This window comes from Phalacrocorax carbo, chromosome 3 (genome assembly GCF_963921805.1).
Source record: "Phalacrocorax carbo chromosome 3, bPhaCar2.1, whole genome shotgun sequence".
NCBI lineage: Eukaryota > Metazoa > Chordata > Aves > Suliformes > Phalacrocoracidae > Phalacrocorax > Phalacrocorax carbo.
Genome location: NC_087515.1, coordinates 66161909 through 66177848, shown reverse-complemented (window position 1 = coordinate 66177848; position 15940 = coordinate 66161909). Strand labels below are relative to the sequence as shown.

The 15940-nt window shown below is 39.4% G+C and overlaps 1 protein-coding gene across 2 annotated transcripts in view; it reads right to left on the bottom strand.

Annotated features, from left to right (window-relative positions):
* The window catches only part of HBS1L (HBS1 like translational GTPase), a 66129-nt gene extending 53017 nt beyond the window's left edge, over positions 1-13112 (bottom strand). Inside the window, exons 1-5 of one of the 2 annotated variants that reach the window (XM_064447233.1) lie at positions 12916-13112; positions 9446-9511; positions 7361-7498; positions 4447-4641; positions 693-3783 (exon numbers count right to left, since the gene is read on the bottom strand). In XM_064447233.1, the coding sequence (XP_064303303.1) occupies positions 2297-3783; positions 4447-4641; positions 7361-7498; positions 9446-9511; positions 12916-12958 (1929 nt within the window). In that variant the 5' untranslated portion in view covers positions 12959-13112 and the 3' untranslated portion in view covers positions 693-2296. Of the gene's footprint in view, positions 1-692; positions 3784-4446; positions 4642-7360; positions 7499-9445; positions 9512-12915 lie in introns of those variants that run through there. The other variant, XM_064447232.1, reaches the window with a different exon arrangement.
* Between the last annotated feature and the right edge of the window lie 2828 nt (positions 13113-15940).

Sequence of the window (15940 nt, the reverse complement as noted above, 5' to 3'; positions counted from 1 at the left end):
ATTAAAATTCTAGTAAGTTTTATGCAAAGAAGAGCAGCCAGGGGAATGAGAAAACAGAGCAAAACCAAAGAGAAGTTCAACAAGAAAAAAAGGAAAAGATTTAGAGGGAAAACAAAGCTGTTCAATGAAAATTTTTTTTAAATGCACGTATTGGAAATCTCTACCTACATTAATTAGGGCCTCAAGAGTATTTCGTACCTAAAAAAGCAAAACCATCTAACAATACACCAGGCATGATGATGCCAAACTTTGTACCAATATTTTGCTTCTAAAAACTAGAATGTCTCTACACACGATTTTGGAAAAACTGAACTTTAATTACATACTCTCCAAATAGGACATTTTGCCTCAGTAGGAAAACAGACTTGGACTTTTAAGCAGTAGGAAGTTAATATCTAGACTAACTACAGAGGAACTGATCACTGAAAAGCATTTCACATTGTTCAAAAAGCAGAATTTGCTATTAAGACATAAAATAATAAAACAACCACTGTACAGGCAGTATCAGCAAGACTTCTATAGAAAGTCTTCTGAGGAAATAAATCAATTGCGCTGCTGCTCATGAACTTATCAGATCACAGTATGTACACTGGATTGTATTATTCACACTTCAATGCTTTAAGGCACTCAAAATAGGTACGGATACAGATGGCTAGATTAACATGTCAACTAGAACACAAACACTGCAGCACTGTCATTATATAAAACTTTTATTATAGTAAGGGTAAGAAACATTAATTTCATTCAAGAGATCAGAGGTCACACTGTTCATCACCTAAATAACAACAGCATCAACTAGACAAACAAGCAAAATATACAGAACATAAAATTTGTACCTGAGAGCACTGGAACATGTTTTATTTTTATTTTGAAACAAAATTGTAGTGCAACCTGAAGTCAGGAATAAACCTTAAATTTTTGTCGTCTTTTTGATGCAACATGCTCAACAGAAATTAAATTTAAACTAGCTGAAAATTATATCTACTGTTCCATACTAGCTGCCAAGTTTAGCATGAATAAGTGTATGGCACTATATGAACAAATGTATTTTTCTAGTTGCAACAATACCTTTATTGCACTTATTGCTCTTCAGGATCTAAAACACTGACACTGGAAATATACTAAAAGTAGCAATGTGTACCAGAGGGAAAGTTGAAACATACAAGCAGTTACTAATTTGACTAACAGGGGCACCAGAATCTGGTAATTATTGGCTAAAAAAATAAGTCCAGAATGTCCTGATTCTGATCTTCCATATAAAGATTCAAAAGTAACAGCAATTGGTGCAAACAGTAGAAGAGAATATATTTCCATTACTAAAGGAAGCTTTCTTCAAAACAGACGAGACGCAGACAGAAACAGCACTTAAGCTTTGCCTGAAATTTTTTCCATTGAGCAAAGACTCTCATGCTGAAGTTAAGAATTGTTATTCCAATACTTTTCTGAAAGACTTAAAAATAAACCACAAAATCCTAATGGAACTTCTCATGAAATACGTGCAACATGTATATACCTACAAAATAGCTGTTTTAAAATTCTGAATATCACATTATGACAGCTAATTAAAGAGTGAGCGGGAGGCCACACAACTTTAATTGCTTGCTCCCCTACAAATTTGGTCCTATCAAAAATATACATGTCAATTAAAACTGTCAAAACCAGAGGTTAGTGAGGCTTTCAAAAACTAAAGGTATTTCTGTTGTCATATTGTAATAGGTATAAAGATAGAAGAGAATAGTAACATTGACTGGAAGTACCAATTACAAGACTGGCACCTTAATAACATATCTTATCAGAAAATCTAACTTCAAAAACATTTAATAAAACAGTCGTAATATAAACTGAGGTTCCCACTCCCCAAGCTATGCACCACATAGCAAAACTAAATTACTTTACAAAATAAACAGTGTTCTTCCCAATGGTATCTTCAACACCTAGAGAGATGTTTCAAGAAGTCTAATGCTGTTTATAGAATTCTGTACATGCAGTATCTATATACTAAAATTCAAGACTTTGCAAAAGTTAAAAATGTTAAATCAGTGAAAATGAGGCAAAAATAAAGATATTCAGTGCAACAGCTTGAAAGTTCATATACAAATTTGTCACCAAACAGTGAGAGCTGTAATATGTCAATTAAAAAAATAATTTAAAAAAAAATCAATTCTGGATTATAAATAGGACCTGTATAATTAGTTTGGGGTGTTTTTTAGTAGACCAAAATATAAACACTGGGTTGAGTTTTGCGAGGTTTTATTGTTGTTGGAGGTTTGTTTTTCTGGGTTGTTTTTTTTTTGCACTACTCTCTTGTAAAAGCTCTTTTTTGGTTAGCTTTCACAATATCATCAGGAGATGCTGATTTGAAGTCAAATGGTGTTATGGCTATTAGCGGACCAGTTTCCTTGGGTTTTACATCTTGTACTTGTCTACTGTATAGGAAAGCTTTATGCATACCAACTGTGCGCCGCTTATAACCTTTTGGAGGATAACGGAGACATAAAGTTAAAGCAAAAGCTGAAGGTCTTGCACGCAGCGCCTTCATCCATGAAAGGGACAAATCCTGCCTCTTAGGAGTAAGTCCTTTTTTGAGTTTTTTATTTGTTTTGGCAGAACTAGAACATTTTCCTTGTTTTTCTTTTAAAAGTTTAGTTTCAGCACTTAAGATATTTGACTGTCCTACCACATTTTGTTCTGCAGATACATCTGCATTTTTTACAAGGACACTTAAATCAATGTTGGTTCTTTTAGGGGGCCTCAATTCAGCTACATTGAGCATGGGGAAGTCTGTCGTTTGTTGAGTTTTATCTACTTCAATAGTCTCTGCTATTAGATCCGAGAGTGATAAATTCTCAACTTCCTTTAGTGGAGGAGCTTTAGACAGGGCTAGAGAGGACAAAGATCCTGTTAGTTCTGGCATCCCACAGGAAGTTTGGGGTTGACTTACTAGTTGTGATAATGGTGAGGTTCCCAATTTCTTATTAGTGAGACTTGCTGTTGACTGGGTATAAAGATCAGCCAGAGAATAACAGTGGCTAGCACTACTTTCCTGGTGCTCCTGAAGTAAGTCAGCCAACGATGTACTTCCAGACCTTAACACTGGCAAAGCAGCCATGTCTGAAGAGGGGCTTTGCTGTTTTCTACTTTGCACAAGTGAAGAAAAATTTTCAAGAAGTTCATTCTTTCTACTTACAGTATGACTGACTTTGTTATCAAGAGCTAGTTTTCCTAAAGCACTTGTTAAACACGGAGGGCTGTAAAAATTTGCATTACTTTTACAATCAGAAGTATTTGAGGAAACAAGAGGAATGCTGTCTTCAGGACTCAGAGAATCACAAACCACATTCTGAATCACCAAGGATTTCAAGTCCTGTATTTCTTTGCATTCCAACTTCTTATAGTAAGAATTTCCAGATGGGTTACTTCCTATGCTAAAGTAAGCATCTTCACTGCCAGGAATTGAACTTACTGCATTAGAACCTTCTGGTAGTTGATTCTCTGCCTGTTTATTGACAGGTTCACAAAACGATCCTTTACCCAAATCATCACTGAAAGAAGATGACAGAACAAGCGAAGAGGATTTCAATCCTTTCCTTTCAGATGTAGGTCTATTGGATTTTTCAGCATTAAGGAGCATTTTGTCATTTGTAATTAAAGAGTAACAAGCTGAACCACTTTTAGCTGTCAAGTTTCCAAACCCAGCTTTGTTGGTGTTGTCAGCAACATTTTCTACTGCACAAGAGCTACTGTCTGTATCAATACACATTTCTGGACAACAAAGTAAGTCTCCTTACCTTACAATAGCCAGTAATTTTCAGGTGGAAGTGCAGTCACAACGGAATATCCGATTTTTTTTAGAGTAGACAGCAGCAACAAAAAAAATCAAGAAGAAACATGAAAAGGCATTTAATTACTAAGTGTTATCCAAAGACATGCAATGTTCTACAGTTAAATTATGGGTACCTACTGAAATACCTAAGAAACTTTAAGAATCAGCAAAGAATGCCCATAAAGATTACAAAGATTTAAGCATAAAATAAGGAAGTTACTGTATAGGCACTACCAATAAAAGGGAGGTATTGGAGAGAGATGATGTCAGTTCCCCAAACAAATAATGGAAGTGCATAAAACTTAAAGATTGTCCAACTTTTAGAACATGTGTTCATTCGACTAAGTCACATATTAGAAATCAGAAATTTACTTTGAACTGCAGATGGTTGCAGTTTGAATTTAAGCTGACACTACGGTTTTATTTTGACTTCTAGCTCAAGAAAAGTTACTGTTTCCTTTAAATGTTTTTAGAACCCAGAAATAGAAGAGTAAGTTGGCCTTTTTTATTCTTCTAATAAATGACTAATAAAATAACAAGCATCTTCACAGCTTGTAAAGCCAAAATTAAACTGTGCATAGAAATGAATCATCTTGAATGTAAACAATTAAATAGAAGTATACCTTTTGTCGTCTTTCCTACAATCACAGCATCCTCATTCCTGGTCTTCACATTTTGCTTACTGCCTTGTGAAAGCACAAGATCCAAAGCCTTCTGTACATCAAATTTACTATCCAGTACTGCTTGCACCATTGTTTGCTCTGGTACAGACTCTGCCAAAACTTCTCTCATTTGATCAAGGCATGAATTAAGACGGGCTAAAAGAGATACATTACTGTTATAAGCTGCACAAAAAAAAAATATCTTAAGCGGCCTAACCACTAGCACCACAAATCTGATTAACAAAAACGGGAAAAAAATCATAGTAAGAGATAAAACCTTTAGAAATTAATTCCAATCTCAGCTATTGCCATGATAAACTTTGTCCCTAGACCCTGCAAGTATTTGACCAATTTCAGATATTTTTATAAGGAACGTATCACTGACTACTACTTATTAGTTTATAAAGTCTCAATATTGAAATACTTCGATGTTGTAAAATTAAGTATCTTCACTGCCGAGAAGAAATACAAATAATCACCTTAAAACTATCCAAAGTAATTTAGTAAGTCAACACAGAATCCCACTGAACAGCACATTTTAAGTCTTTGCAGATGCTATAATTAACACCCAAAGTAAAACAGCATTTTCGGGGGCCTCAGGCCCTATCAACTGAAAATTGGATCAACATGCCAGGTTTGAAACTACCTGTGATCTTTACCTTTCCTAAAACTGCAATACATTTTTTGGCTGATAAAATCAATTTTCTTTAAAGCATATTTCTGCAACTAGTAAAAGCCTTGACTAATGTAGGTTTCTTAAGTCTTGACCTGGCTCAGAACAACAGGCTGAAAATTCACCAGGCTGCCATGCACTGCAAGTAGTGTGGTAATCAGACATAAAAACACAAGAGAACAGAATAAAATCTTCCTAAATATCACAGTTTCTGCCAGTTCAGCGTTTAGAATACAAGAACTGAACAACAGGAAGATGACTACAGATTCTTTATTTGAACACCTCCTCAAAGACTGATGTTTAAAGAACTTTGCTAAGGGAATTCAACAACACAGAATTCCAATTTCCTCAAGGTTACTTAAATCAGCACCCTTGATCTGTGATTAAGCCAATGTTCCCCAAACACTTGCGCTGCAAAACAAATGCTGACAGAGCCCTGCACAATGTGCTCGCTGGCCATTTTATTATCCAACGCTCAACAAGGTCAATATTGCCAAACTCTTTGCAACCAGATTGATTACAATCAATAATTTTGCATTAATCACAGAACGGTAGGGGTTGGAAGGGACCTTTGGAGATCATCTTGTCCAACCCCCTGCTTGAGCAGGCACACCTAGAACAGGGGGCACAGAAACACATCCAGGCAGGTTTTGAACGTCGCCAGGGAAGGAGACTCCACAACCTCCCTGGGCAGCCTGTTCCACTGCTCTGTCACCCTCACAGTAAAGAAGCTTTTACTCATATTGAGGAACTTCCAATGTTCCAACTTGTGCCCATTGCCCCCTGTCCTGTCATTGCGCACTACTGAAAAGATCCTAGTCCCATCATCCTGACACCCACCCTTTAGATATTTACATGTTATTTATGAAATCTCTTCTCTTCCCCAGGCTGAACAAACCCAGGTCTCTCAGCCTTTCCTCATATGGGAGATGCTCCAGTCCCCTGATCATCTTCGTAGCTCTCCGCTGGACTTGCTCAAAGAGTTCCAACTCCTTGAGACAACACTGCATGCTATATCACACATAATAGGGCCTATGGGATCACTGCTGTTTTCACAGTAATGTTTATTTCTAGGTTTCTTTTCCATCTTTTTTTAGTCCAGAATATGACTTCCCTTCTTGTTCCAGTATTAACTGATTGAGTCCATCAAAAGCATTCTGAAAAGCCAGGGTACTGTACTGTCTCTATCACCTGTACCCACATACTGCTGATTCTTTCAATGTGCCCTCTACAGCACTACTTCCTGCTGTAAATCATGTATATTACACCCCAATTTATCATATTTACCTATATGTCTATGCATTACCATAGCTTCTATCAATTTACTTGATGTGGAATCTAGCTGTTTCTATACTACCTATTGTTTCTGAATTTCCTGCAACTTGCTTTAAATATCAAATTTCATTCGTGCATTTTATTGTCTATTTATTCACCACACTTTACTCTGAGCTTATCAACATTTTAAAAAATAACCCTGATTATTTCCAAAACATTAAAAACTAAGTTAACTCATAATAGTTAGGGAAGAGACTTGTGATTTTTTTTTTCCACAAAGCATATAATGAAGCTATCAGGCAGCAAGTGTAAAAAACAAAAGCAAGTATTTTTTCCCCAACCACCCAGCTCAAAACTCAGCTTGTAATGTGGAATTCACAACTACAGGACTGAACGTAGACCAAAGTCTAATAAATTCAAAACAGGCTAAGAAAATATTACAGAGGATACAGGTATCTAAAGATATTGGCTGCTGCCTCAAGGAAATTTGTGACACTGAAAATCTCTCAAATACTGCTAAGTTGGAATGCAATACAAGCAAAAGACCATTCTACAAATACTCTGTTTCGAATACTCTTCCCTAAGTGTCTATTTGTGGAGTCAAGACCTTGAGCTACATAGATGGTTGGCCTGAGCCAGTACGGCTGTTCTTGTGTCTGGATTTTGTATCAAATCTCATTATTTCTAACAAGAAACTAAGAACACATTTCAATGTATGTAACCAAGTTACAAGTAGTACACAAAAGATAGTTACAAACTTGAAGAATCCCCACTGAGGCTACGCTCATGAAGGGTGTTGTTCTATAACAAGGTTACAAAATTGTGAATAGTGTCAGTCAAGTAACAACATTAATTTAAGACTATTTTAGTACGCCCTTAATTCATAAAAAGAGATTGTCCTGAGAATTATTTATTTTCTATAATTACCTCTATCAACTTCAGTCAACTGATGATTGGATGTAAAATATTCAGCAGTATCATCTGTACCTTCATAGCCATATTCTTCTTCTAATGGCTCAGCACATGTTGCTGGTTTGTCTCGTCTGGAGTAGATAAACTGAGCTGCTGCATTAGGTAAAAAACAAAGTATTAAAGAAAAAAGTTGAATCTTTTTTCCTCCTTTAAGAACAAAACATATCTAAAGGGGAAAAAAGTTAGGAAGGTGACCTGTTGCAGTGGTTTCGGAGGGAGGGATGGGACGCTACTCTATAATGACTACTACCTAAAGACTGTACAGAGCATGCAGCAGGTCATGCTAGATTATAAATACGTCATCATCACAGTGAAAAAACAGGCTGGGCAATATCCTGTATTCATGTAAATCAATAATTCTGCAAAGTCCAGTATTCAAATAAAAGAATATTAGAATATTTGAAAAATAGTATTTTCTACACCAAATTACCATCTACGGCCCAATGTCTACAGAACCTTACTCTACTATTTTTTTTTTTAACCTCAGTTACCAATAAAAAAAATTAGCATGAAAATAACATTGCTTTTACAGTATGGCACCATCAAACAACTGGTAACAATTTAATGGAGTTGAACGCATTCTTCTCTCCTTGGAATTTCATTAGAAATACAGCCCATAAGTTGAAATGTACATTCACACAAAACTTCAAGCAAATGCATAATTCTACTGATTTAGCAACACGTTAAGGCACACAGATAAAAATTCTTGTTGAACATGAGCCCCAGTCATTACATACTCTCAGAAATGTACAAAGTATAATGTAAACAAATTTTCTTACATTATATTCTCCCTAGCTCTGAAATACATACTGAAACTATATGTCTATCCAGAAATTAAGTAGTATAGCCTTAGCACCTGTTTTGCAAATGCATACCATTCCATATTCAATCACCATAACTGAAGCAACTATTAAGACTTGCTATACAATCTAGATCAGATTATTTTATAAATGAAGCTTCTGTAAAAAGAATTCTTAGGAAAATTACTGCGCACAAACGAGAATTAGTTTTGCAATTTAACAGTTTATACTTGATTAAAAAGTACACACATTGTACATTTTCATCACATAATACAAGGCTACTTTAATTCTTAGAAAAGGTCTGAAAAATTCTAGCAATTAAACTTAGAAACTGAATGCAAGACAATCTGAATTTAAATCAGAGCATGTGACTACAAATAAAATGTGCACCTAGATTTGCTTATCTAAAATCAATAGGATGACAGAGGAACAGATTTTTAAAGACCTAATTAGCTCAAGTACCTGTGGCCAGAGGTCACAGACTACATCAAAGTCACAGGGAATTTAGATCCAGCCTAGTTACCTGCAGTAGCACAGCTTCCCATCAACATCAGCCATACTATTTTCAGGGCTTACTCAGCGCTTGAAACACTGCCAGCAAATCCGAGGAAGCACTGAACTGATAACCTTGCCAGAGATTTGACTGGAGAACACAACCTAATGGTTCTACAGTCCAGTTGAATTCAGCTGCACTGAGCCACTCCAATTATGCCTTATCTGATCACACAGCATCGCTATTTTTGTTCCTACTTTGCAACATTACAAATGCCCAAAGGTTTATTAGCTCTATATAATCTTGCAAGAGAACAGAAGCCAGTGAGGACCAGTGCTGCATCCCACAATAAGACTCTTCACCCCACATTTACTTAAAGTTGTGTAAAAGACATCAACTACCAGGTACGGAATCACAACTGTTAAGCGCAGCTTGATCCTACCAACAATTTTAAAGGATACCAAATGTTTCAAGACTACCAACACATTCCCATAAATCAGATTTCCACATTATCAAGTACATTCTGACCACCCCAGAAAATATACTTGTACAACCAAGATGTGCCCAGTTGTCTACTGTCCGAAAGTACAACAATGCCTAACACTACCTAACTGACTTTAACAGGGCTATGACCTATTATGGCAGTTGTCAAAAGTTTGACTAGCTTTTAAATATTGTTTTATTGTAGAAATAAATATCAGAATAGGAATCAATGGACAATGCTTATATATAATTATCCGAACTAACCTGTTGAAGGAGAAATGCAATAATCATCTTCTACTGATTGGCCATACACATCATCATCTTCAAAATCTATGAAGCAGAAACAGTAACATTAGTCTGCACAATTTCTAAATACTTATTATAATTCAAAGGGTAGTTTTTACACAAGGTTTTAAGAAATTAGCATCTCCAGCATTCCAGAAGTACAGTTAAGTACTGTTTATTTACCTAGGTAAGAAATTCTAAGTTACAATAGAATTTTAACACTTAATACTCTGTTCACTAAGAAAGCTAAAAATTTTCAGCAGCTGCCATGCCTCACACCTCCTCCTTCAGTATCTCTTTTGGAAGGCTGTCCCCACAGTCCAAACCCAACTTTCTACAGTTCCACAAATCTTTACCCATGACACCTCTCTTGATATTTCTTCTTCACCTCTCAATAGTCTTAACCACAGACAGTTCAATTACAATCTCTACTCCAACAACTCAGGATCAGCATTTCTACTCCATACCTATCTACTTCTCAGCTTTTTTCTCTGGTCTATCCTCATGGCCATCTACCTTTGAACTCAGGTTCAGCAAGGCGAAACAGACAATTCACAATTCCCTTTGAATATGCAAAATTGTTTCAGCCAAAAAAGCAAGAATCTTATACAGTCACTTAAATATAGCTATATACATAGCCCATTAAAAAAAAAAAAAGGTATCAGAAATCAGTTATCAGGAAACAAAAAGAGAAAGTACATTATTCCCTTCTGCAAAAAAATCCCAGTATTATGTACATTTGGAAAATAAATTTCTAATTTTCACTAAGCAATAATGAAATACATGAAAAAAAGTAATGAACTACTTCTAAGTTGTTATTGCATACACTTGGCAGGTTCACAAATACCCTGTATAGTTTGTTGTTTTAAAAGAGTGAGAGAAAAAAGTAGCTAACAGCTAATAAAAAAAAAAAAGAAAACTGCACTCTGATATCAACTTACAGACCACAGAACCAGAACATTACAAACACTGTGTCCATCTATGAAAGGCTCAGAATTTGGGCCATGAAAAGTTCATTTATCTCAAAGTACACTTAACTCTATAATTCACTGTGATTTTCAAAAAAAAAAAGCCAACCAAAAGCAGTACCTAAAATGGCTGGCACAAGTGTATGAAAAGTTTAGTGAAAAACCCAGGAATCTGCTTTGGAAATTAAGTGTCATGAGATAAAGAAAACATATTATAGGCTTGTTTTGATTGTTTGTCTTGAAAAAAAAAAGAGCATGTTGTTATCTATTTTCTGACCATGTTGAAAAAACCACTCTGTCTAGTGGCTCCATGCTAGGACCTATTAAGCTATAAGTCTACAGAAGAACTATACTTTTTTTTTCAAAGTAAGAACACTTTTTGTAGTTTGGCCAATACTTGGACAGCGTCAAGAACTCGAAGATGACTTGTCTGAATGGTTAACGTTCACAGTTAGTAGTAAGTGAAATCAAGGTAAGCCTTATCAGTGTGTACTATCGGAATCACTTGTATATCCCATACTGGTTTAATTCCTAGACTCAGAAAGACAGCTCAGTGAAAATGGCTCAACTTGCATTGACCATACAAATAACTATTAAAAAATGACAGAAATTACAGAGAACAGAGTAGAAGCATTCCACAGTATCAACAGATGTATCACCAATATACTCTCAGCTGGAATATCACACTCAGTTCTGATCACAATACTTCAAAAACGAGAGAGCAGAAAGAGAATATGGTCAAATAAAGGCCACAAGATCTAAGGCCTCAGAAGTCTTCCTGTGAAATAAGACCAAAGAACGCTGCAAATATTTAGTTTAGAAAAAAGACAAATAAGTGAGCCAGAGATTCGTGACATAAAAAGAACACATGGCATTATATTAAATAAAAAAAGACACAAAAGTGTGCTTCATCTGGGACAGAAATGATTGTATGCAACTACAAAAGCAGAATACAGTGTAAGTATAAAGATCACATATATACACACTTCTAAACAGACCTGAAGTGCAATGCAACAGTGAAGTTTCAAACAGCAATAGCAACTTAACCCTCATATGCCTATGGCAAATTATTATGTATCTCAGCAACCTCATTAAAAGAGATTCTAATGACTGTATAAACACTGAAATGAATTCTACGGATTGGCCACCCAACTTCACAGATGACAGAGGTTCAGCTGAAATCAACATTTCAACCTATCTGTGATTAAGAAAATCTCTAGAGGATGAAAGAATCAAGCAGTAAAACCCCCAATCCAGTCTAAGATTTTGCCTATATTAGGTAAATGTGCACTAGTAAAACCTGCAAGGTACGCCACACAAATGTCATGGCTCACATGGATTTACATGATTTCCCCAAAAATTCCATGATCATGGTGGAAAAAAACAATTTGTGCTATTATAATACATACACACATTGCATCTGTTCACTCAACAGCAAAAGACCAGAGGCAGGCATAAGTATTTCTTGCAATTTTCTTACATCATCTCACAAAGTGAGGCAACAAAATAGCTGCTCCCATACCAAAAGGTTCTTTAAAATACCACTGTCAACTGGAAGCATGTCCATTTTCCACATCCCAAGCCAACGCAAACAAAACCTCTGAGAAAAAAGGGTGCAATTTACAGTTTGCCTAAGTTAATGGGACAGGGCACAAAGAAAGCTACAGTACTGTGGGCACGAGCCAAGTTCTTACACAAGACCTTGTTCATTCCACACAAACTTAAATAAAATATGACTGAAAGATGTCAGGAAAAAAGGTTCTTCATTAGACGTTCAACTCCATCTTCAAGAAATAAATTTCTTTTACGAGGAACAGTTGTTGCAACTTATGGGCTGAACACCAGCGAATTTGCTAGAGTTAGACTAGACTTAGACTGGGACGCAAACTTTTAAGCTTTACAAGACTAAACAAAAGAACGGCCGGTTCAAGTGTATTGAGGCTGGTTTTCAAGTCACTCCCACCCGCCTGAAAAGCGGTCAGCTTCGGCAGCTTAAGGAAACGCAGGAAAACCCTGCTGCAGCTCGGCCTGCGCGCCAGAGCCGCGCTTTCCCCATGTGAGAACTCCCGGGAGAGCCAGGAGGCGGCGGCGGCGGAGGAGGAGGAGGAGGAGGAGGCGGCGGCGGCAACAACAGCAGCAGCGGCCCTGGAGGGCAGCGCGGCCACGTGCGAGCGGCGGGAAACGGCCGGGGCCTGGTGGGGGGTGAAGGGGGCGGGGCGAGGCCTCGCACAGAGCCTCGTCCAACCCCCGCGGGGGGAGGGGGCTACTCCTCCCCTCCCACCGCCCCCGACAGCCCCCCGCGCCCTCCCCTACGCCCCTAGGGGCCCGGGCACACCCTCACGCCGGCCGACACTGCCGCGGGGCGGAAGGGCCCGCCGGGGGGAGGGGGAAGGGGGGGGTGGAGGCGCGAAGGGACCGGTGGCTGGGGCGGCGTCCGGGACTGCCCCCGCAGTTCTGCCGCCGGCTCCTGCTCGCCACTACCTTCGTCGTAGTTATAGCCTCGGACGTTCCTGTGCCGGGACATGATGGCGGCGGTGGCGGCCGCCCCGCTCCTTCCCTCGCCCGCGGTAGCGACAGCGCGGCGGACCTAGGGCGCCATGTTGGAGTCCGGCGGGCCTGGCGGAATCCCCCCGCGCAGGCGCGCTGCGCTACCTTCCGCCCTCCTCGCGCTATCACGCATGCGCGGCGTATTACGCCTCGCCCGGCCGCTTCCCGGTCAGCCGGTGGCCCGGGGCGAAGGAGGGCGGTGCCCTCAGCCCCTCGCGCCCCGCCCCTGCGCGGGGCCGTTGCTTACGTCAGAGGCGGGCTCAAGCCCCTCGCCCCGCCCCGCGTCCCCCGCCTCCCTCAGGGGCCGTGAGGGGACCGGCATGCGTGAGGGGGTGGCCGTCGCGGCGGCGTGCGGCGGGAGCTCTTTGCCCGCAGCCTCCGGTGGCGGCGTGTCAGCCCCGCGCAGGGCAGGGCAGGGCAGGGCAGCGCCCGGTTATTGAGGGACACCTCGCCTGCCCCCCGGCAGGGGCACGCCGCCGTCCTTGCTGTGCTGCAGCCGACACGGAGAGTGTCGGCACCCGGCCACCCCGTTGCCGGTGCTGCCATGAGTCTGATCTTGCAGTCGGGTGCAGCCTTGGCATTCGAAGCGTAGCCCGCGTTGCTACATCTTTAGTCACACTTCAAACCTAAGTTCTGCTGAAGGGTATGCTCATTTAAACACGCTCTCAAAATACCATTTCTGTGTTCGTGTACCACCACAGGAGCAGACTTTGAAAGGCCTTGAAATTAACTACAAGTTTTTCAATTCTGAATCTGGAACAGCTGAAATTGGCCTGGCTTGTTGGTGACCAGTAGCCATTATGACCTAGTGACTGACTAGTGGCCAGGATTAAACGAGCTGGCTGTAGGTAAACACAAACTGTATTAACTAGCATTGCTATTGGCAGTGTTAAGCAGCAAAATGTCACAGCGCTGGGCTCGATGGAGGTCTTGATTTGACTTCCTTGGCACACTACTGTAGGCACTAGCTAAAAATGAGTTTCAGCCTGCATGCGCTGTTGTGGTGCCAAGGGATCAGATGATCAAGGAACATCCCTACAGCTATGCCTCTTGCTGGGTCAGAGAGTGAAGGGCAAGCAGAGAAGACTGTAAGCTTCAGTGGCAGAGGGAGATGGAAAAGACATCCCAGTTCACAGACCCTACCAGTGCTCCCTGCTGAGCTCCAGCTCTGACAGACTCAGCTGCTTCTCCATCCTCCAGCCCAGCTGTTCCCTGGATACCTGCATTCATCTCCATGCTCAGATGATCCCATTAATATTTCTCAAGCCAGGTGTTGCCATCTTCAAGACCTTTTAATACTTTATTTACCATCTTTTTATCTGGTCTTGACAACACCAGAAATCCAGCCTCCTCCAGCCACCTGCATGCCCCAGGTGTCCTCTGATATCCCACCGTGCAGCCACAATATCCCTACAAACTTTGTTTTGTAACTGCCACCTAACCATTGTCTCACCCTGGCCCACATGCCAAATCTCTCAATATCTGTGACTCCACATGCTTCCTGGTCACTGCCGGAGGCAGGGTGTGTAAAACATAAGCCAAAGCCTGTATTCATATTCAAATTGTATGCAAATGTGCAGATTGTTTTCTTATTTGCATATTTCTGACTAATTCGTACAGAGTAGCACATGCAGCTGCACAAACTTAGGATCTAGATAATATCTTTCTTATGGTGCTAACATTAAAATAGAATTGGAAACAAAGATTTCTAATTAATGCTGGTGTCCTGTTGACCTTCAGTGACCCAACTGTTCTTCAGAGCAGAGGTTTGATGGAAGCTATATTGATCCTTACCTCTCCCAGTCTTTTGATATGGGTCAAATATACAAAAGTGAGAACTGCTATTTTACGTTATGGTTTAATATTACATGGCCAGGGTGACACACTTCTAAAATCTCATTCAAGCATGTGTTATCTGACCCCTTAGCGAAGTAACAACACACTGTAGCACTACAACCCTCACAGAGTCCTGCCAGTCTGCCTCCAACAGGTTTACTTTGGCAACGGGACTCTTTCCAGCCTCCAAAATTACTTAGAGCCCATTTTCAAATGCTAAAAGCTCTAGTAAATCTTAATAATGTAAATTTAGCCTTTTTTTTTCTTTCAAGCAGACATTTCTCATTTCACACCTGACCATCCTATTGCAAAGATGTTTCTTTTATCCTCCCTATTCATGCTTTTTACTCCGGCTGCTTATCAAATAATAATTTTTTTCATGTTTGAATTTTATGTTCACAGTTATTATGTTATTGCTTTTGATTTTCAGTGAATGTGGCCTTCACAGATATGACCCACGTTTCATTTGCTTCATAGTCAAATGTAACATTGTTTTCAAGGTTTCAAAATTAGTATTTAAAAGAAGAAAAAAACAGTTGTAAAAATATAAAGATTATCTAAGCCTGGTGTAGGAGGTGATACACTATGTAGTCTTTCCATAGCATTAAGAGTGAACTTGGAAGGCTGCTATTTTTCTTCATTTAAAGTGCAGTAGGTTATGTCATAGGAAGACCTGGGTAAAAAAAAAAAAAAGCAGGAACAACAATTTCCTACAGAGGCACAACCATTTCATATCACAGCAGTATCTTAAGAGAGTCATAAATACACTGTGATCATTCCTTGCCTTTCATTAAGTCTAAGACGTATGTAAATGTTTTGGGGAAAGGGTGTTCAAGAAATAATAAGCTTTAGTCTTCATGCCCTAGCTATACTTTAGTTAGTGCTATTTGTACGTGAATGCAAGGTTCGTGAAAGGTATTCATGTGATAGCAAAGCAGCCTGTAACTAAACATTCCTTCAGCAGCAATTAAAGCACCATCAGAGAACCTAGTCAGTCTGGCTCCAGCAGCTCTGACTGAGGAATGACTAACCAGGTCAATTCTGGTAAAAGCTGTGAGTGTTCACTTCCTTCCTGCCCACTGAGTTTATATATTACTTTAATTAAGAAGTGCATTAAGAAATG